The sequence below is a fragment of the Stegostoma tigrinum genome, chromosome 1, assembly GCF_030684315.1.
Source record: "Stegostoma tigrinum isolate sSteTig4 chromosome 1, sSteTig4.hap1, whole genome shotgun sequence".
NCBI classification, from domain to species: Eukaryota; Metazoa; Chordata; class Chondrichthyes; order Orectolobiformes; family Stegostomatidae; genus Stegostoma; species Stegostoma tigrinum.
In genome coordinates, this window is record NC_081354.1 from 8930672 (window position 1) to 8954298 (window position 23627).

A 23627-nucleotide genomic window follows, 5' to 3' on the forward strand; every position below is an offset into this window, starting at 1 on the left:
CAGGATTTATAATGCAGTTGCTTGCTCCAAACTTTTCAGGTCCACACTAAAAGTCTGACAGACTTATATTTCTAGTTTAGGGCTGAATAGCAATAAATGGTGTAACCAGGAAATGGTGTAATGTATGAAGATACATTTACTCAACTAATCATCGGATTCAGATGATGTGCTTAGCCATTTAAGAGGAGGTCAGACATTAGATCTCCAAGGTTAAACTATTAATTTAAACTAATGACACTGCACAATGCTGGAGAGATTTCCTGTTTTAGAAGTTTTCTGACATCTCTGACAGTTGATATTTTCCTGATGTTGATGAAAGTAAGTAGTATTTCAGCTGGTTAAGATGACACTGGTTGTGAATGCAATTTCGGAAATCAAGGAATTTCTATTCTGTACATTTTGTGAGCAAACAGCAACACTCCAACCCATGCCATCAACTAGAGATTTATTTAAACTGTATGTCCAAACAAGTCACAGCTTATTATCAATCCTAATTTCAAAAGTTAACCTACCTTCTCTTAAAATACTTAAAACAGATTTGTATTTTGAATCTTTGACCAGGGAAAAGGCCAATTAGCCCATCATTCCTCTGCTTGCTCTTTGAAACAGCTAACTAACGAGGAGTATTCTGCTACTCAATCCTGTGAGCCTGTATTTATTTCACCTTCAAGTATTTACCAAATTCCTATTTAAAAGTCAGGCCCAAACCTGCTTTCTTCTATCTGCAGGAATCTAGGCCAATGCATTAAACAAAATTCACATGGTCTCCGGTGATTGATTTTCCATTTCTTAAAGTCTGTGGTGTTTGGGTGAATAACCATCACGCTAGTGGAAATAAATTATTGCTTTGCAATCCATCCACCTCCTCGCCTTGAATAATTTTCTTAAATTTCCACATAACCCTCACCATGGAAAAGAGAGAAACTCCACTTTTTCCAAATTGAGGTTCTTCAATCTTGACACTTAGCATAAAGTCATCAAGTTCAGAGCACTCGGGTACAGTCAAGCATCAGTGACAATGTGGCATTTTCTTCCTCTTTGAAGCTATCACACATTGTGTTGAGAAATCTCATGCGGATTTGTGCAGCAGTGAACTCAGTAACTGATACAGTTGTTTATGGGGTGGGCATTGGTTAGCTCAGTTGGTTGAACAGCTGTTTGGCAACAGACTGGAGCCAACAGAATGGGTTCAATTCCCACACCAGCTGTGGTTACCATGAAGTAGAAGTGTCCTTGTCAACTTCTCCCCTCACCTGGTGTGGTGACTCTTAGGTTAAATGACCACCAGTCATCTTTCTCTAATGAGGCAGCAGCCCAATCGTCTGGTAAGACTATATCAACTTTACCTTTTATTACTTTTATTTTTATGAATTTTACATTCAAACTGTTCCTTGCTGAAGGAGAAAAGTGTTACATTTAAAAGGATTAACAGCAATCAGATCCATCATCATTGCTTTCTTATCACAGTCTCTTCCCCTTGTCTGCCATCTGCTTATAGGCGAAGAATATACAGCAAATGAAAACATATTGTCATAAGACGTAAACTTATGAAACTACATCATGAAAAGTGGCAGAACTAGATCATGACAAACCCTGATCTAAATTATTCTAAGAACAGAATCTCACAAAATTAAAGAAATGCATTATTTTTGCATGGATTCATTCAATTCATGTTTCCCGTCGCATGCCTCTTCCAAGTTAACTCTTTTTTTACCTCCAATTAAGAACTGACAATTTAGCAATTGAGTTGACATTTTACAAGATCACAAAATAATTACAAGTAATTATCCCATTTTATTTCAACCATCCTGTTGATTCTAAACCCTCTTCACAGAAATACTTACTTGATTGATTTAATTGATTCCTAAATTATTATTAGCTGTTAGGAGAATGTAGATTTCAGTAGATATGGTGGACAACTGGTTTAATCATACAGGGTCATGTCATTCGGGCCTATATACAGCACTACTGGGTCCTGCTCTCCTCTGCCCAAACTGCTCACTGTTCCAGGATCATCTCAAGACTGAAAGCTCACAACTTCTCTCTACTACAAGCAATCTTCTTAAATCCTTCTCTTCTGTCTCCTCCACCCTCATCTCCTGCCAAAATAAGCAGTTTACCAGCTTCTTTGGCTGAGACTATCTAATCTGTTGCCTTTGCTGTTACCCTCCCAATCAACACAAGAGAGCAGGTGTATGAGGTAGTCTTACAATCTGCCCACCACTGCCCCTCTGCACTGGACGATCAAATAGCAGGAGCACAAGGTTGAAGCCAGTCCCTTGAACTATCCTTTTGAGCATCAATTAACCAAATGAACTCATTAATAAACCTTTAAAGGAGTATTGTAACTAAAACATGAATATCATCGTGGGAAGTGATCTCACACTCCAGACCCTGTGGCACCCACTCATAACAGACGGGCTGAAGCAAAATGCTGAACACAGCTTGCTCCTTCTCAGAGGACAACCAGGCACATCTACAGCTATGGGAGAAAAGTAAGCAGTCTGGTCAGATGACCTGTGCACTGCCCACTGTCTGGATAACACTGTCAATGGCCACCTTGGCCAGGGCCAGAAACTGCCAAGTGATAAAGTCTTGCCACCTTCACCACCTCACCTGTAATGGTTGGTCACTGATCTGAAGCATGGGGCTGAAGTGGGCCCTTTCTCACACACTTGCACACAATTTAACAAATGAACAAGTTAACAAAGTTCTTTTTCACATTCTTTTGTGAAACAACAAAATAATTTAATTGGAATAACAGCAGCGAGTGCACTAAAGAGGCAAAGCAATAAAAATCAAAGCTTCGAAGGAAACCAGGCACAGATGGAAGACAGCAGACTTGCAGACAATTAGGTTTAGTGATTCTGTTCAGGAGTTTGATATTATTTGCGCTCAAGGTGTTTAATCAATTACAAATACAGAAAATGCTGGAGACACTCAGCAGGTCCAACAGCATCTATTAAAAAGAGAGAGAGTTAACATTTCAAATCTAGTATGACTTCTTCAGAACTGTCACATCAGACTCAAAACATCACTTCTGTTTCTCTCCCCACAAATGCGCCAGTCTGTTGAGTTTCTCCAGCATTTTCTGTGTTTGCTTCCGATTTCCAGCATCCAGTGGACTTTACTCGTATTCAATCAATACCTACCTCCTGCTTATCCTCAACTCTAATAATGCAATTAATATAACAGCGACAGGGATGTTCATGGCTTCTGTTTTGAATAGTTAGGGGGAGACAAGATTTCGAATTTCAAAGGACAACTCAACATTTTTAAAACCTACTCAAGCATCTATTACATGGATGTTGATGTAATATTTTGCTTTCCCTTTCTTCACATTAATTGTCTGAAATGTGGAGATGCTCTACATTAATGTTTAACATCAACAGCTTGTTTGAAGGATAGCTGATCTGTGCAACAACTGTACTCCTTAAAAATAAAGACTACAATTCAGATAGCATTAACCATATCATATCATATTTCGAAGCATTTTACAACAAAGGTGCTGTGGTACTATAGGAAACCCTGCAAACACAAAATAAAACAAAGAACTGCAGATACTGAAGGCCTGAAACAAACTTAAGCAGAAATTGCTGGTGAATCCCAAAAGATGTGGCTGAATCCGAGAAGAAAACACAGTTAACATTTTGAGCCCGGTTTGAGTTTGTTCTGAAGAAGGGTCACTAGATTCAAAGCATTAACTTTGCTTCTTCTTCGGTTATGCTGTCAGATCTGCTGAGCTTCTTCAGCAATTCTGCTCTTGTTTGTTTCAAACTATTCAACCAATTTGTGCACAGCAAATTTCGAAACACACTAATGCAATAATGCCCAAATAATTTGTTCCTGTTCTGATATTGATTGAGGGATAAATATTTTGCAGGACATGTGAAAGAACTTCCTTGTTTTTCTTCCAGACAGCTTCATGTGATTTATGATGTTCAGCTAAATGGGCCTCAGTTCAAATTTTCATTTTAAGAACAACACCTCTGATATTGTAACCCTTCCTCAATACATCAAGTTAACCCTTAATTTTTGTGTTCAGGTCCAGGAATGAAGCTTGAACCAGGGACTTCATGACAGAGGTACAAACAATAACAGGCACTGTAAACAATATGTACGTCTCTGTGTGCTACCATTCAGCCTCCCAATTTAAACTTCTGTGACAGTATGAAGTCTTTCTGTGCCAGTGTAAAGAGGAACTGTCATTTTCTCCCAAAAACACATCACTTGTATATTGCACCACTTGTCAGATCACCCTCAGGGGAATGAATTGAGGGACTCTCTGATAACTGTCTTGGGCAGGTTGTGTGGCAAACCCATAGAAGCTGACAGCCAGGTGAAGAACTCAGTTGCTGAAACGTGTGAAGATTGCAGCAAAGATTTGGGCAAATAGTCTCAGTCGTGGATGACAAAGAACAAATGACAACTGCCTCAAATGCAGGATAGTCTCAAACTTCCAGGATGGTTGGTCACCTTTTGAACAACATGTAACACATGGTGCAGGCCAGTGTTTGTGAAATGAACTGCAGTATATTAATGACAACAAAATGTGAGGCTGGATGAACACAGCAGGCCAAGCAGCATCTCAGGAGCACAAAAGCTGACGTTTCGGGCCTAGACCCTTCATCAGAGAGGGGGATGGGGTAAGGGTTCTGGAATAAATCCCCCTCGTTCTCACACACCACCCCACCAACCTACGGATACAACGCATCATCCTCCGACACTTCCGCCATCTACAATCCGACCCCACCACCCAAGACATTTTTCCATCCCCACCCCTGTCTGCTTTCCGGAGAGACCACTCTCTCCGTGACTCCCTTGTTCGCTCCACACTGCCCTCCAACCCCACCACACCCGGCACCTTCCCCTGCAACCGCAGGAAATGCTACACTTGCCCCCACACCTTCCCCCTCACCCCTATCCCAGGCCCCAAGATGACATTCCACATTAAGCAGAGGTTCACCTGCACATCTGCCAATGTGGTATACTGCATCCACTGTACCCGGTGTGGCTTCCTCTACATTGGGCAAACCATTTCCACTCCCCCTCCCATTCTTTAGACGACATGTCCATCATGGGCCTCCTGCAGTGCCACAATGATGCCACCCGAAGGTTGCAGGAACAGCAACTCATATTCTGCCTGGGAACCCTGCAGCCTAATAGTATCAATGTGGACTTCACCAGTTTCAAAATCTCCCCTTCCCCAACTGCATCCCTAAACCAGCCCAGTTCGTCCCCTCCCCCCACTGCACCACACAACCAGCCCAGCTCTTCCCCTCCACCCAATGCATCCCAAAACCAGCCCAGCCTGTCTCTGCCTCCCTAACCTGTTCTCACTCTCACCCATCCCTTCCTCCCACCCCAAGCCGCACCCCCATCTACCTACTAACCTCATCCCACCTCCTTGACCTGTCCGTCTTCCCTGGACTGACCTATCCCCTCCCTACCTCCCCACCTATACTCTCTCCACCTATCTTCTTTTCTCCCCATCTTCGGTCCGCCTCCCCCTCTCTTCCTATTTATTCCAGAACCCTCACCCCATCCCCCTCTCTGATGAAGGGTCTAGGCCCGAAACGTCAGCTTTTGTGCTCCTGAGATGCTGCTTGGCCTGCTGTGTTCATCCAGCCTCACATTTTGTTGTCTTGGATTCTCCAGCATCTGCAGTTCCCATTATCTCTGCAGTATATTAATCTCAGGTTGAGATCTCCCTTGGGTGCAGGTTAAATACTCCATTGGCTTTAAATTCACTTTGGCACCAAAGTGGCTCAGTATCTATCTCTTCACTTCCATCAATTTCTCAGCCTTGCTTGGCTATTCCCTGTACGGGGAATTGCAAAAGCTCTCTTTTCTTTTGCAAATCAGGCGAACTGAACCAAGAGTGGTGATTAATGCACTACAGGATTTAACAATCAAAGACTGTTTGAAAGCATGATTGTAGAACTAATCTTTGAATAATACACAGCAGCCATGAAAGCTTTATAATATTAATGCCATAAATATTCAGAGGCAAGCTTCCAACAGGCAGACAGGTTTTTAAAAATTACATTCTATATGTAATCTAACAGCAATTCAAAGTTTTGAGTCACCGCTAAAAGAAAAAACAAACAGCCAGGTTAATGACAATCAGAACCTATTTTTTGTCTTCACCGATAAAGATTATAACCAGGCACCATGTCTTAAACAGCCCCATTTTGCTAATCACCATTGTCTAGCAATTTCAATTCAATATTCATGATATACTTGTATGAAATTCCACTGCTCGGTATTTCAGAGAAACTGTGTCAATTTGTAGCTAAGTTGCACCACATTTACAGTACAGAAACAGGTCATTCAGCCAAACTGGGTCATGCCAGTTATGACCCACAAGTACCTCCTCCTTTCCTTTTGTATCATAAGGTTTGATAACCTGAGGTCACCAATTTAAGGTGATTGGAAAATAAAGCAAAAGAGATGAGCAAAAACATTTTTGCACAGGGAGAACCCAGGATGCTGAAACCAAAGCTGAGGTTTTGTGGTGGAGGCCTTCAAAAGGGAATTTGATTCTCGTTGGAAGAAAATAGAATTACAAGACAACTGGGAAAAGGCACTGGTGCAGGGAAGGGCAAGCTGCTCCAGCAGTGATAGCATACACTTAATGGACTGAATGATCTCCTTCTGTAATAAATACAGAAAGTGTTGGAGAAATTCAGCAGCACATGTGGAGACAGAAACAGAATTAATGTTTCAAGTTCAGTATGACACTTTTCCAGAACTGATTCCCTTCTGTGCTTTATTAGGAGAATTTCACCATTGGTATACCATTGGAACTTGCTTGGGGTTGGCAGAGGAAAAAGGCAATAAAACTGGGGAGATTCTTGGTGGATTTTCTCTCAGTTCATGTTCCACTGTTAGGGAATTTTACCAATGGCATGTAGGGGAGAGCACAGGCTTGCTATTATGTGGAAGTGGGAAGCCAATCTGAATCTATAAAGCTCACATTGAAGACCATCTTTCTAGACAGTTGATCAATTCTCATAGAGCGGTCATCAGCAGATTTTGCACAACCTCCCAGCGGCAACCCAGTGACAAGGTGGTGTAAAGATTGTGGATTATGGAGGTTTTCTTTAGCACGCAGGGGGCCATGGGCAGAAAATGTGACATCCCATCACATCACCACAGTACCAAGACTTGTGTTAGAGGGGGCTACCCCTCCATCAGTGACAATCTTGTTCTAGTTCCGCACCAAACAGCCACAAGCTGCTTTCCAAGCAATGGCCATCATTTCTAATGGAGCCACTGAGGTACTGGCCATCCGATCAGGTCATCAGGTCAGGTGAGTGATCCCTCCTCAACAGGGCAGCAAGGAATGCAATACATTCACAATCTGTAAAATCAAGGGGGTTGCCCCACTGGTTGCCCATGCTTGGTGCTGACCCACATTTCCAACTGATCAACAGGGAACTCACAAAGTTCGGCCCTATGCCTCTAAATTGGCAGGAGTCATGACAGCGCAAGCCATGGGCAGCAGGGAAGGTAAAGTTCCGGCGTAAAAAAACTTGCCTTGTGACACAGTGGCCTCTAATTCAGCAGGGGGAGCCGTGAGAGCACAAGCCATGGGGCAGCTGGGAAGATAAGGTTTCAGTAAAAAAAACTTGCCTTATAAATCGGCGGAGCAAAGGCTGACCAAGAGCAAATACAGAAACGGGACGGCTGGGTAAGTGAACTGATATATTCAGGCAGTAACATCAAGCAGATGTTCACCTGCACATCCACCAATGTGGTATACTGTATCCACAGTAACCCGTGTGGCTTCCTCCACATTGGGGAAACCAAGCAGAGGCTTGGGGACCATTTTGCAGAACACCTACGCTCAGTTCGCAATATACAACTGCACCTCCCAGTCGCGAACCATTTCAACTCCCCCTCCCATTCCTTAGACGACATGTCCATCCTGGGCCTTCTGCAGTGCCATAATGAAGCCACCTGTAGGTCAGTAACTCATATTCTGCTTGGGAACCCTGCAGCCCAATGGTATCAATGTGGATTTCACCAGCTTCAAAATCTCCCCTGCCCCCACTGCATCCCAAAACCAGCCCAGCTTGACCCATCTGCCTAACCTGTTCTTCCTCTCACCTATCCCCTTCTCCCACCTCAGGCTGCACCTCCATTTCCTACCAACTAACCTCATCCCACCTCCTTGACCTGTCTGTCCTCCCCAGACTGATCTATCCCCTCTCTACCACACCCCAATACTCTCCTCTCCACCTATGTTCTGCTCTATCCATCTTCGGTCCGCTTCCCCCTCTCTTTCAGAATCCTTTCCCCATCCCCCTTTTCTGATGAAGGGTCTAAGCCAAAAATGTCAGCTTTTGTGCTCCTAAGATGCTGCTGGGCCTGCTGTGTTCATCCAGCTCCACACTTTTTTATCTTGGATACTCCAGCATCTGCAGTTCCCATTATCTCTGATCACAACACATGCAGTGTCTCCTACCCATCCTTCTCTTATGCCCAAATAAAAACTCTGCATGGAGGGTTGGTAAGGTGAGCTTATTTTTCTCTCTATTTCTCTCTTTCGGCAATCTATAGCAGAGGGGATGGAAGCTAGGGCAGTTGCATGCTCCTCATGTAAGATGTGGGCAGTAAGAGCCACTACTCGTGTCCCTGCTGACTTCACCTGTGAGAAGTGCACTCAACTCCAGCTCCTCATAGATCGTGTTAGGGAACTGGAGCTGGATGAACTCCGGATCATTCAGAGGCTGAGGGGGTGATAGAGAGAAGTTATAGGGAGGTAGTCACACCCAAACTACAGGATAAAGGTAGCTGGGTGACCCAGAGAGGGAAAGGGAACAGGCAGACAGTGCAGGGATCCCTGTGGCCATTCTCCTCAATAATAAGTATACTACTTTGGATACTGTTGGGGGGACAACCTACCAGGGAAAAGCCATAGTGGCCAGGTCTCTGGCACTGAGCCTCGGCTCAGAAGGGAATGGAGGAGAATAGGAGAGCGATAGTGTCACGAGATTCAATAGTTAGGGGAATAGACAGGATATTCTGTGGTCACGAACAAGACTCTCGGATAGTATGTTACGTCCCGTGTGCCAGGGTCAGGGATGGCTCGGGTCGAGTCAACAGGGTTCTTAAAGGGGAGGGTAAGCAGCCAGAAGTTGTGGTATACATCGGTACCAATGACATAACAAGGAAAAAGAATGAGGACCCAAAAAGTGAATATAGTGAGTTAGGTTGGAAGGTAGAGCAGTGGATGTGGTGTATATGGCTTTTAGCAAGGCATTTGGTAAGGATACCCACGGTAGGCTCATTCAGAAAGTAAGGAGGCATGTGATATTTGGATATTTGGCTCTCTGGATACAAAATTGGCTATTCAATAGAAGACAGAGGATGGTAGCTGATGGAAAGTATTCAGCCTGGAGCTCAATGACCAGTGGTGTTCTGTAGGGATCTGTTTTGGGATCTCTGCTTTTTGTGATCTTTATAAATGACTTGGATGAGGAAGCGGAAGGGTGGGTTAGTAAGCTTGCCGGAGACATGAAAGTTGGTGGAGCTGTGGACAGTGTGGAGGGCTGTTGTAGGTCGCAACGGGACATTGACAGGATGCAGAGCTGGGCAAAGAAGTGGCAGGTGGAATTCAACCCCGAAAAGGTGTGAAGTGATTCATTTTGGAAGGTTGAATTTGAATGCAGAATACGGGGCTAATGCCAGGATTCTCGGCAGTGTAAACGAACAGAGGGATCTTGGGGTCCACGTCCATAGATCCCTCAGTTGCTTCCCGAATTGACAGGGTTGTAAATAAGTCAAATGGTGTGTTCCCAGTTCCCTTCCTTCTCCCTGTTTCTGAAAATGTTCCCCACTTGAAACATCAACTTTCCTGCTCCTCTGATTCTGCCTGGCCTGGTGTGTTCCTCAAATTCCACATCGTATTATCTTTGAAGTTCTTGTTCACTGCCTGTTTTTTCTACCTCTCTGATTATTTTGCTGTCAAATATCTTGGAAACATTTTATCATGATAAAAGCATTATATAAATGCAAATTAATATTGTTTTTGCCTCCAACTCTCCAAGAAAGGCCTTCAGAAGTTACGGTGCATGAGTAATTTCATTCTTTTGAGAGTTAATTTAACTAAATGTTTGGATTTATTGTCAATGGAATAAAACAGGATGTCAAAAAAGGTAAATGTTGTGCTTGCTACCTGTAATCTAACAGGGTGGATAACCCACCAGACTTTGAATCCACTCAATCTTTATTACAAAGTAATTGTAATGTGGTGGATCCAATGAGGTGTCACAGTTATCTACTCAGCTAGTGATGGAAATATTTTACCTCCAACACATCCACAAGCTGTTTAGCTATTTTGTTCCACATGCCATGCACATCAATCATTGTTATCTTTCATGAACACACAATATAGAACGGTTTAATTATAAACCAGAACTGTCATAAAGAACAAAGAAAATTACAGGACAGGAACAGGCCCTTCGGCCCTCCAAGCCTGCGCCGATCAAGATCCTCTGTCTAACTTGTCATCTACTTTCTAACGGTCTGTGTCCATTTGCTCCCTGCCCATCCATGTACCTGTCCAGATACATCTTAAAAGACACTAACGTGTCTGCGTCTACCACTTCCACCGGAGTGTTCCATGTACCCACCACCCTTTGCGTAAAGAACTTTCCGCACATATCTCCCTTAAACTTTCCTCCTCTCACTTTGAACTCATGACCCCTGGTAATTGAGTTCCCCACTCTGAGAAAAAGCTTCTTGCTATCCATCTTGTCTATACCCCTCATGATTTTGTAGACCTCAATCAGGTCCCCCGTCAATCTCCATCTTTCTAATGAAAATAATCCTAATCTACTCAACCTCTCTTCATAGTTAGCACCCTCCATACCAGGCAACATCCTGGTGAACCTCCTCTGCACCCTCTCCCAAGCATCCACGCCCTTTTGGTAATGTGGCAACCAGAACCAGAACCAGAGTCCACAGTACTCTAAATGTGGCTGAACCAAAGTCTTATACCACTGTAACATGGCCTGCCAACTCTTGTACTCAATATCCCTCCGATGAAAGAAAGCATGCTGTATGCCTTCTTGACCACCCTAATGACCTGCGTTGCCACCTTCAGGGAACAATGGGCCTGAACACCCAGATCATAATATAAACAGAAACCAAACAGCATTGAAGGAGCCAATCCAGCTTATTGTGCCTGTGATCAGAGATAATGGGAACTGCAGATGCTGGAGAATCCAAGATAACAAAGTGTGAAGCTGGATGAACACAGCAGGCCAAGCAGCATCTCAGGAGCACAAAAGCTGACGTTTCGGGCCTAGACCCTTCATCAGATTATGCCTGTGTTGGATCTTGGAAGAGCTTTCCAATTTGTCGTCCTTTGCTCAGCACAAAAGCAGAAATGGCTAGAGAAATTCAGTAGGCCCAGCAGCATCAACAAAAAGAAAGCAGAATCAATCTTTCCGGTCCCGTGGAGGGTCACTGGACATGAAAAGTCAATTTTGTTTTCTCTCCATAAATATTTCCAGACCTGCTGATTTCTCTACCATTTCTGATTTTGTTTCAGATTTCCAGCATCCGCAGTTCTTTCTTTTTTGTTTTATGAATCCTCCTTTGCTGCTTTTTTCTCCCCATTTTGCAAATATGACACCTGTTGGTAAGCAATTACTTTCCTTTTGAAAGTCACCATCAAGTTTGCTGTCAACACTGCATCAGAGTATTCATTCCACTTTAGAACAATTTGCTATTTCAAAAAGAAATTCTCATCTCCTGTTTCTACTTTCGCTAATTAACTTAGTATCTATATGATGATTTCCAAACATCATGCTTTTGGAAACTACTCCACCTATACTCCATCTGAATCCTTTACCATTTCCAATTCATCCTCTCTGTTCTCAGGAGAGAAATTCCAACAGCTTTAATCTTTCTATATAACAAAAAAAGCCAACAAGCCAGTGCTGTATTTTGAAATCCTACAGTTCAAACAAAAAAATTTGATAGAAGGAAGAAAATGGAAACTGAGGAAGTTTCAGATTGTTTTCTCATTGATCAAACAGTATTCCACAAGAGCTGGGGTGAATAAGCCATTTAAAACTTTCATTAGCCCACATTTGGAAGATTAGATTAGATTCCCTACAGTGTGGAAACAGACGCTTCAGCCCAACAAGTCCACCCCACCTCTTGCAACATCCGACCCAGACTCATCGCCCTATAACCCACACACCCCTGAACACTACAGGTAATTTAGCATGGCCAATCCACCTAGCCTGCACATCTTTGGACTGTGGGAGAAAACCGGAGAAAACCCACACAGGCACATGGAGAATGTGCAAACTCCACACAGATAGTCACCCGAGGCTGGAATCGAACCCAGGTCCGTGGCGCTATGAGTCTGCAGTGCTAACCACTGAGCCACAGTGCTGCCCCAAGATTGTGGCCATCACAGTATAGGAAGGACGTGGAGGCTTTGGGGACCATGCAAAAGAGATTTACCAGGATATTGTTTGGATTGGAGTGTATCAGCTATAACGAGAGAGTGGACAACTTTGATTGTTTTCTTTAGAACGTTATAGGCAGAGGGATTACCTGACAGAACTTTATAAAATGATGACAGGCATGGGTCGGGTGAAGAGTCAGAGTCTTTTATTGCAGGGTGAAAATGTTAAATAGTTGGGGGGCATTAGTTTAAGGTGAGGGGGGAAAGTTTAAAGGAGGTAGGCGAGTCAAGTTTTTTTTACACAGAGGTGGTAGGTGCCTGGAATATGCTGCCATGGGAGGTGGTAGAAGCAGATAGGTTAACAACATTTAAGAGGCATTTAGACAGAAACATGAACAGGCAGGGCACAGAAGGATATGGGCCATGTGCAGGCTAATGGGATCTGTTTAAAACTGTATCATGGTCAACAGATAAGGTGGGGTGAAGAGCTTGTTTGTATCCCGTATTGCTTAATGTCTTATTATTGCCAACACCAGTAATTCCAACACCAACATTACTATGGGTCCAAAGGAAAATTTACTGAGGGACGTTGCCACTCTAAATCAAATACCATAAGCCAGACTGTGATCACATGGTGCCCAGAGAACCATGTAACACTTTGAAATGCAGAATGAACTCCATGCAAGGAAAATAAGATGGAAAAAAAACAATTATCCCAATCGGTTAGATACATCATTCAAGGACATCATGGCTGATCTGAAAATCATGAAATTCACTTTCCTGTCTTGCCCCCACACCCTCGATCCCTTCCAGTGTAAAAAATGTCTAACTCAACATACTTAATGATCTGGCTTCGAAAACTGTCTGCAGTAAATAATTTCGCAACAGTCTGAAAGAAGAAATTCTTCCTCATTCCATTTGGAGACAATAGTCACGAGTCCTAGGCTCACAATCTAGTGGTTGTCCAATGAGGATGGCAATCTTTTTGGACTACACTCAACTGCCTTTCAGCCACTATCCTTAACTCCATGACAACTGTGTGCTTTGCAACTGCTGAATCTGTGAGATCTTGTTTTGCAGAGGCATCAGACCTTCTTCTAAGAAGGCAGTGATTCACATTGGAAAGAGAAATGGTGCCAATCATTCGTGCAGCCTACTTTCAACAATGTCTTAGTGTACAGTTTGATTCTGAGCATTCAAGTCCAATCCATTTGCAGCATTACCTAACCTCACTTCTACAGTGATGCACATCTTGCTCTCAGCATCACTTCCCATCGTTACTGAAACTTTTATGATTGCTTTCATCGCTGAATCACTTCTTGGCAACCTTGGAAGCTAAAGTCCGATTCCCCCACCTTCCATTTGCTTCCTGGACCATATAATATGGAACTTAGTTAATCCTCATTTTCTTTAGAATATGTTCAACCTCAACTATTTCTTCTCAACTGTGCTCCTAATTGTGCTTTGCTTCCAAGAACCGTTTGTTCCTGCTTAGTGTAACAAACCAGGTTGTTCTGCTAAATGAAAGGTTTAAAATAATTGTATAGCTATCATTGTCCTTGGGTCACAGGCATTACCCGTGATATTCCCATGAGGAGACACAATTAACACTGACAGATTACTCTCAATTGCTAACCAAAGTAATTTCCAGTGCAGCCAGTGCCTGAATGCTGTTTAATCTCATACATATTCCAGATACGGGTTTTGCAAATGGCAGTAAAATTGAATGCAAAATTGCACAATGGAATTATGAAAGGCAAAAGCACCTTTATTTCAAATGGAATGAAGTATAAACATAGGAATGTCTTCCTAAAACTATACAATGCAATAGTCAGACTATAGCTGGAATACAGTGAATAGTTTTGGGTCCCTTATCGAATGAAAAGTATATGAACATTGGAGGCAGTTCAGAGGAAGTTCATTAGACTGATAGTAGATATAGAGGGAAAAAAACAGAAAATCTTGGAAAACCTCAGCAGGTCTGGCAGCATCCATTGAGAGAAATCAGAGTTAATGTTTCGGGTCACTGGATACAGACGGATCATCTTATGAGGAGCAGTTGAGTAGATTGAGCCTGTACTCATTGGAATTTAGAAGAATGAGGGGTGACCTTGTTGAATCAAACTAAATTCTTAGGGGACTTTATAGGATAGATGTGGACGGGTTGTTTCCCCTTCATGGGACAGCCTGGGGCCAGAGGACATCATCTCAAAAAAAGGGTTGGACATTTAAGACAGAGCTGAGGGATTGAGTTATGCAGAGTGGTTGAGCCAGTCGGACCTGTACTAATTTGTCAGCATTCAACTATCTCCTTACCCTCTTCTAATCCAAGAATGTGTTTGTCTGATTCCAGGTCCATTCAGGAAAGACAGGAATTCCTAAAAAGAACTTTTTGAACTAAAGCTACAATTTTGTCACTGCTTAATGTGCAACATTAATAATTAAAGCTTACTCAGAATGATAATTATAAAACTATTTTTAATTGAACTAGTCCTCTCAGTGACGGTTAATGTATTGGTGATTTAATCGACCATGAGCACACTCAATGGGTGGAGCAGACTCAAAGGGTTAAATGGTCTACTCTTGTTCTTATTTATTATGTTTTCATTTCAAAAAATGTAATTAAAATGAAATAAATTGGGGAAATACTTTATCGGAGAAATAATCTCGGTCAAACATTGTATAAATTTTAGACCTGAATTTCATCCTAACAACTTTTCCCTGCTTTATACCATACTGTTTCGTCAAACTTACAGAATTGGTTGGATTTCTATCTCCAATTGCAAATCACTGTATGGCAATCTCAGAGTGCAATCCCTATGTTGCCAGCAAGGCAGTCATTTTTGGGTTGCTGTGACTTAATAGGGCCTTCCACGTGATGATTTGGGAAGATGGGCTATTTCTGTTGTAGCTGCATTTCCAAAAAAAATCCAAAAACAGAATGTAGCTGGTGATGTTTACAATAATATCTTTTTTGGCAAAGTAATGGTTGCTATTTCTGCCACATCAATATCACTTCCCACCGAGTCCATCAACACAAGTTGCCAATGTTTCAGATACTATTCTGAGCAGTCATGAGCTGAAGGTTTTTTTGTTTCTGAGCTATTCTGTTCGTATTTTCAAAATAAAGAGTGAGAGATTTGCCATTGTCTGGCACGCAGTAGGGTGGGTTTCATGTGGGGAGGGGATTCTCTTGGGAAGTTTGATCACTCGGCTCCTGCAATGATTTCCTACAGAGATCTTGCTGAGAAAGTTCAATCGTCTCCTTTCCCTCATCCTGATAGGAATTCTAGAAATGGAGTCATCTCTTTCATATCCTCCACAGCTCTGCCTACCTCTCCAGCACTTATCCTGGGTTTTCAAACCCCACAGCTAATATCTTTACTGAGATTTAATTTGACTGAGAAATCACTTCTTCCACAATCAAATTATGAATAACAGAAGGTGCCTCGGTCCTTCAAGTCCATCCACCATTCAGTAAGATCATGGCTGGTCTGATCTGTATCTCAACTCTACATTCCTGAATATCCCCAAAAATCTTTCATCCCCAAGGTAACCAAGAATTTATCTACGAGTGCCTTAAAAATGTCTAACGTTTCTGCATCCGCTGCCTTTTGAGGAAGGGAATTACAAAGATTCACAAACCTTTGAGAGAAAAATAAAGTGTTTCCTTGACTCCGTTTTAAAATATGGGTTTGCTCACTCTAAACAATGACCCTTAGATCTTGATTCTGCCAGAAGAGAAAACATCCTTTCCATGTCCACCAAGTCAAGTCCCCTGAAGATCTTACATGTTTCAATTAAGCTGACTCTTCTATACTCTAAAGGATACGGACATAGCCAATCTCGTCTTTTCTCATTAGGCAATCTACTCATTCCAGGTATTAGTTTTGTAAACCCTCTCTGAACTGCTTCCAATGCAGTAAAAGTTGGCATATCTGAAGGGTCAAGAAAGAATTTTTCTTTCAAAGCTCCCATTCTCAATGAAATTCTAAACCAGGTAATCAGCCATAATCCTCGAGGGACCTTCAGCATCTCTTTCTTTTATTGGGAGAGAAAGAGAGAAAAGTCTTGAGGGGCACCACTCTTCATCAGTCATGAGTATTATCCGAGGTCACAAGGCTCCATGAACATCCACAAACAGTACAGTGACTGAACCCATACTATTGTCATTATTGTACACCATGCTCCAGCCATCTAGGCTAACCAATCTAAGGCTATCTTTTGCAATTTTGTGATGATACTTAGAACATCCTCATTTAATTCTTCTCTTTCACGTTTTGACATTTTATGCTTCTTAGTTTTAACATAACAAAATATTCATTTATTAAGCTTTATTTCCCTTTCTCACTGCTGAGAATACGTGAGGGTTGCTGCTATGAACAAGAAATGCATTTAGTGTATTGTAGTTATGTACACTGATCTGTAATTATTTAATTCTGTAACAAGAGACTGAAACCATAGAAGAATAGAGAGACTGAAGTTATTGCTGAACACCCCATTAAACAAACATGGAAATAACAAGCAGCACATGTAGCTAGGACAGTAAGCAACAATGAATGAAAGAAAACTAGAGCAAAAACAAACAAACAATTACTCACGTCATGACTGAGAATCTCCGTCTGTGTGGACTTGTCTGCTTGTGAGTCTGCTCGTGAAGAATGTGACCTTCGATTGTGGTCCTGTGACAGAAATTGGACATTGTTTGTTGCTGACAACCATACAACAATGCCAAGCATTATACAGCATCTTTAATGCTTCAAACTCTTCAACAAAATTTGGACATAGAGCCATGAAAGGAGATATTAGGACAGGTGGCTGAATAAAGAATCAAAGAGATGACTTTGCAGAGCACCTGAAAGGTGGAAAGATTTAAGGAGGCAAATCCAGGATTTAGAATCTCAACACCTGGACCCTAATGATAAAGAAACAAATATTCAGTAAAATACTCATACAAGTCTTATATCTTGTGCACACCAATCATATACTTAATCAATCTAACACCATAATGGGACTGGATATTTGAAAAAGAAAGGATGAGCCCTGTGCTGTTTCATTTGCAATTTAGAATTACTGGCTGTCATCAATAGACTCAGGTTGTTTGACTTGAAGTTGGATGTGTGGCAATATTACCTGCAAAATAAAATATTTCCACTCTCTCATTAGAAAGAGAAAGAGAGAGAGAGAGAGAGAGAGAGAGATGGATGACTGGTGGTAAATTTAGCCTGACGGTCACCATGCCTCAGGTGAGGAAAAAGGTTGAGAAGGCATTGCTGCCTTAAGCAAGTGCAGAAACTGAATATACACAGTTGTCATTTCTTTGCATTGCAAATCAGCTATCCAGTTTACTGAGCTCAACTGATCCCGACAAGATATCAGTCAAAAGACAGAAGGAAGTCATGCTTCTCCTTGGATAATCTTATCCCAAGGTTCCCTTGCAGGAGAATGAAAATTTTTCACAACAAAATGGTGAGACAATAGATCCAATGGCTTCCTCCTTTGTCGTGCTTGAACAACTACAACTCCTGAAGCTATGATTGAGGGTAAAGACGAGATTCTATAAGCTCGAGACAATACCTAGCACCTCTCATGCCAGCACAGACTGGTATTGGTGGGGGGTGGAGAGGTCTTGGATATGGGTATCACTAGCTGGTCTAGCATTTATTGCCCATCCCTAACTGTCAACAGTCAACCATATTGCTGTGTATCTGGAGTCACATGTAGGCCATGCCAAGTAAGGATGACAGATTTCCTTCCCTAAGGCACATTAGTAAATAAAATGAGTTTTTCTCAACATTTCACATAGTCATCATCAGAGTCTTATTTTCAGATTTTTACTGAATTCAAATTCCACCATTTGCTTTGTGAGATTTGAACCCAGGCCTCTAGATATTAGCTGGCTCGCCAGGTTAACAATCTGGCGATAATACCAATAGGCCACCATCTACCACCTAGATGCGGGCCACATTTTTTCACTGAGAGGTATGAGTGAACCAGAAGGGTTGTTCACACCGACTGATGAATATTATCATGGTCTCCACCACTGAGATGAGTTTTCAGTTCCAGATTTATGGATTGAAATTAAATTCCGCCAACCGCCTGGGTTGGGGTTTGAATCCAGAGTCCCAGAGAACATCTTAGGTCCTATGAAACGCCAGCTCACAGATATTGCCACGACACAATGTTGTCCACATAAAGGCGCAGTGATCATCAAGTAAACTGAGCCAACGGATTTTCATCCACTTATGGTCCTATTAGTTTTTTCTTTACTTTTTTTTACATGGCTTATTGCTTTCCATCCCTTTGTCTGCCTAACTGTCTTTCTCTTCATCTGGGCTCCACCTATTGCTTACTCCTTTAACCCCTCCATCCTTTGTCTTCAGTATATATACCACCTATTCCTAGCTACTATCAGTTCGGAAACTGAGTTCCTAAACCCAAAATGTTAACTCTGCTTTCTCTCCACAAATGCTGCTAGACCTGCTGAGTGTTTCCAGCATTTTCTGTTTTTGTTTCAGATTTCCAACAATCACGGTTCTTTGTTTTATATTATTAAACAGAGAAATAACTCAGCACTTGTTGACAGGAAAACAATGGGAAGTCCTTCTGGGATGGCGACTTGATATCATCCTAACTCCTGGTGAATTTCCCAGGAATGGGCTGCCCCAGGGATCGTCAGCTGGCCCCATGGCCAAGACCAAGCACTGAAGCCAGTAAAATCCCAGTCAAAGGTGCCTTTCCCCAGTGCTGATATTTTCTGCAATGCTGCAGAATTAGGCCTTTATCAGGAGGCTGGAGACAAATTGGTAGTCAGTATTGTTTTTTTTCTGAAGAAGGGTCTAGGCCTGAAACATCAGCTTTCCTGCTCCTGTGATGGTCCTTGGACGGCTGTGTTCATCCAGCTCTACACCTTGTTATCTTAGCCAGTATTGGATGTGGGTTTTGGGTGCGCACAACTCACACTGGTAGACGAGCTGCCACAGTTACTCTTCCAAGATGGGTTAATGGTCTACTCTGAGCTCCCTCAGAGCACCCATTCATCAGTCCCATCCCCAGAGAGATGTTGAGTGAATATCCACTAATTTGAGATCCCTTCTCTTCTTAATCAGCACTCAGCTCTCCCAGAGAAAAATGTGGTCCAGCTGTTTTTTTTATCACCAACAGGAGCAACATTGTTCAGTAACCATTTGCCAATTCAAAAGAAAACCTTTTTAGTTATCACTGGCTAAAACTGGGGTCTCTGAAGTTACAAGGAATAACACAGAACACAGAAAAAGGCTATTTTAGCCCATGTTGTTTGGGCATCATAGTCAGAAGAAAGAAAGATGGTTGTGGTTGTTGGAGGTCAGTCATTTCAACTCCAGGGCATCTCTGCAGGAGTTCCTCAGGGTAGTGTTCAAGGCCTAACATCTTCAGCTTCTTTAACAATAACTCCTTTCATGGTAAAGTCAGAAGTAGGGATGCTTGCTGAAAATTGCTTAATGTTCAGCACCATTTGCAACTTCTCAAATACTGAAGCAGCCTATCTTCAAATGCAGCATCATCTGGAAAAAATCCAGATTTGGGTAAGTGGCATTCATGCCACAGAAATGTTGGACAGTGATTATTTTCATCGAGAGAGAATTTAAATACCTCATGTCTTGGCACTCAATGGCATTACTTTCATGGAATTCCACACTATCAACATCCTAGGGTTATTACTGACCAAAAACTGAAATGGACAAGCTGTATAAAGACAGCAGCCACAATAACAGGGCAGGGGTGAGGAATTCTGTGGTGAGTAACTCACCTCCTGACTTCCCAAATTCTGTCCACATCTGCAAGACACAAGTCAGATGTGTGATAGAATACTCCAACTTGCCTGGATGAGTACAGCTCCAACAGTGCGCAAGAAAGTTTGACACCAGGCAAAGCAAAGTAGCCTGTTTGATTGGTACCACCTCGATAAACATCCACTCTCTGCACCACCAATGTTCAGTAGCAGCAGTATCTTACATAATAGGAAGTGCAGAAATTCACCAAAGCCCCTTAGACAGTACATTCTAAACCCATGACCCTAAACATTCCAGCGGACAAGGGCAGCAAATACATGGGAACACCATCATCTGTAAGTTCCTCTTTGAGCCTTATGATCCTGATTTGGAAATACATCGCCACTCCTTCAGTGTCACTGGGTCAAAATCCTAGAATTCCCCACCGAACAACATTGTGGGGGCTGCAGTGGTTCCAGAAAGGGTAACTAGGGATAGACAATAAATGTTAGCTCAGACAAAAATGTCCACATCCCATGAATGACTGAAGAAAATGCTGACATTTTTGTTCCACGTGAGTCTTTACTCTTTCCAAATCATCTTATTCTGTCAGTGTGATTTCCTCTATACATTTCCTTTCATGTGTCTATCAAGCTCTCTCGCAAAGGCTTAAAGATATTCACTGCAACCATACACATGAAGTTTCACATTCTTCCTACATTCTACTAAGGATGAAATGATTATCGTCACCTACTTTAGTTTCCCACATGTATAAAACCCATCCACAGTTTTGAAAACCGTTCTAACAGGTCACACCCCTTCCAGCCCATTTAACCTTTCTGAATACAAATACTTTCTCAGTACTGCTATCAGCCTTGTAAATCATTATTAACAAAACCAAAAACAACACATTTTAATATTTTGATATTTGGTTGTATTTTTGAAACTTCAGTTAACAAATATTATTTAAAACAAATGAGAAGTACAGAACTTGTGATAAATAGAGTGCAAAGCCGTAAATTTCAAGAATATGACTAATTTTTATGTTACTCAATGCACTTAGCTGAATCCTGAAAAACATTTACTTATAAAATTAGTTGTGTTGTCACAGTTGGACTTTGAATACATACATTGTCTAACTTCCTACAATATTATGTTGCATTCTATTTCCATTACGCTACTGATGTACAAACAGCAGGGGAAAGTAATATTTTTTTAAATGAAACCACAAACACCTCATTATTTTCGTTAGCACATTCAGCACATTTTAGAGATGTCAAATAGTAGGGGACATTGGTTTAGGGTCAAAGGATTTAAGTTTAAAGGAAATGGGAGAGTCAGGTTTTTTTACATAGAGAGGGTGATAAGTTCCTGGAAAGCGCTGCCAGAAGTGATGGAGGTGGAAACAATTGCAACGTTTAAGAGGCACCTTGACGGATATATGAATAGGAAGGGAGTAGAGGGATATAACAGCATAGCAACAAATGGTTTTTAGTTTAGAAAGGCATCATGTGTCAGCACAGCCTTGTGGATCGAAGGGCCTTTTCCTGAGCTGTACTGAGCTACGGTCTTTTTCGCTGCATCTCTGGCTCTAAAGTGATATTAATTGTCGAATGGGCTGTTATTCATGAATAAAATGAACTTGCTGTGTATGCTGACAAGCCCCTGTACCCATGATGGCACATGTTTAGTTGCCTTGCAAAGAAACAAATAATCAAAATCATTTCTGTTGACAGTTTTAATATAACATTCAGACCTACTAAAGTTTTAGCGGTCTTTTTGCAGAGATCTCTTTCAGACCTATAATAAAACCCATAAAAGTGACTCAGAATATTGCCCTATCACTGGATATATTATTGAAGCCCTTTTCCAGAGCATAATTAATTCATAAATCAGGAACGCTTCAAGCAAGTGTGAACTGCAAGGGTCTTTTGTACAATTGATGAAATACTTGGTATGTATCATCAAGAATGGGATAATCTATTTATTCTGTATTATTGTTCTGATTTAGCCCTGGTTTATTTTGTAATGGTGAAAGACGAGAGATGTAATTTAACAACCAATACTTTTCAATGGAATATGAAAATGCAACAAAAGATTGATTTTGTTTGTATTATTAGTGAATCTTCATTCTGAGATTGTTCTGGTTCATTTCTAGTTTTAGTAAATTAATAATTGTTGGTGTGCAATGATTCCAAGGGTAATGTTTGCAAATCGGAGGGGGCACTGAAGCTAGATATAATAAAATCATTTTTTTAAGTTTCCCTTGTCTTTGTAGTTTGTCCTTCACATGGACGGTTATATGTTTCTGTAGCCAGCTCAGTTGTTTTGGAATGAAGGACAGTGCTAACAACAGTGTACAGCTGGGAATTAGGCAAGCAGTCATGTGAAGTAAGAAATGGTGTATTTGGAAACTAACAGCATGACCGCCACAGTGGTGATAGACAATCCCCAAGTATGTTTGTGGCAGAATACAACAAACTACTAACTGCAACCGACCCTCCACCCCCTTCTGAGGCTAGCAGTGCAAAAGAACATAAGAAATAGGAACAGCAGTAAACAGTTCAACTCCATGAGGCTGCTCCACCATTGAATGCTATCATGGTTGATCTCATCTTGACTTCAACTCTACTTTCTTGTTCACTCCCCATGACCCTCTAACCCACTACTGCTTAAAAATTTATCTCCTCTTCAATCTTAAACAGAAATTACTGGGGAAATTCAGAAGTTCTGGCAGTATATGTGGGGAGAAAGCAGAGTCAATGTTCAGAATTTGTTCTGAAGAAGCATCGCTGGACACAAAATTTTGACTCTGCTTTATCGTCTTTTGAAGAGTTACAGAGCAATTTAGGTCTGTGCTCACTAGAGTTTAGAAGAATGAGAGCAGATTGAGTTGAGGTATACAGGATATTTTCCCGTGTAGGCTGATTTAGAAGGAGAGGTCTTAGTTTCAGGCAAAGAATTGGCAAACTTACATTACAGATAAGGAAGAATTACTCCTTTCAAACATCATGCATCTTTAGAATTCATCACCCCAGAGTGCAGTGGATGCTAGAACACTGAATAAATTTAAAGAGGATAAAAACAAGAAACTTGAAACTGACAACAGAAATTGCTGTAGAAACTAGCAGGTCTGGCAAGTCTATGTAGAGAAAGCAGAGTCAACATTCAGAATTAGTTCTGAAGAAGCATCGCTGGACACAAAGCTTTGACTCTGCTTTCTCTACACAGACTTGCCAGACCTGCTAACACAGTGGTTCAGTGGTTAACACTGCAGTCTCACAGCACCAGGGACCTGGGTTCGATTCCAGCCTCAGGCAACTGTCTGTGCGGAGTTTGCACATTCTCCCTGTGTCTGCATGGGTTTCCTCCGGTTTCCTCCTACAGTCCAAAGATGTGCAGGCGAGGTGGATCGGCCATGCTAAATTGCCCATAGTGTT

General features: G+C 41.8%; 1 protein-coding gene across 2 annotated transcripts in view; it reads right to left on the bottom strand.

The window, feature by feature from the left end:
- Positions 1-23627, bottom strand: part of ccser1 (coiled-coil serine-rich protein 1) — a 1213403-nt gene that overhangs the window by 421934 nt on the left and 767842 nt on the right. For both annotated transcript variants that reach the window (XM_048537406.2, XM_059650255.1), the window contains one exon: positions 17038-17118. In XM_048537406.2, the coding sequence (XP_048393363.1) occupies positions 17038-17118 (81 nt within the window). The remainder of the gene's footprint in view (positions 1-17037; positions 17119-23627) is intronic.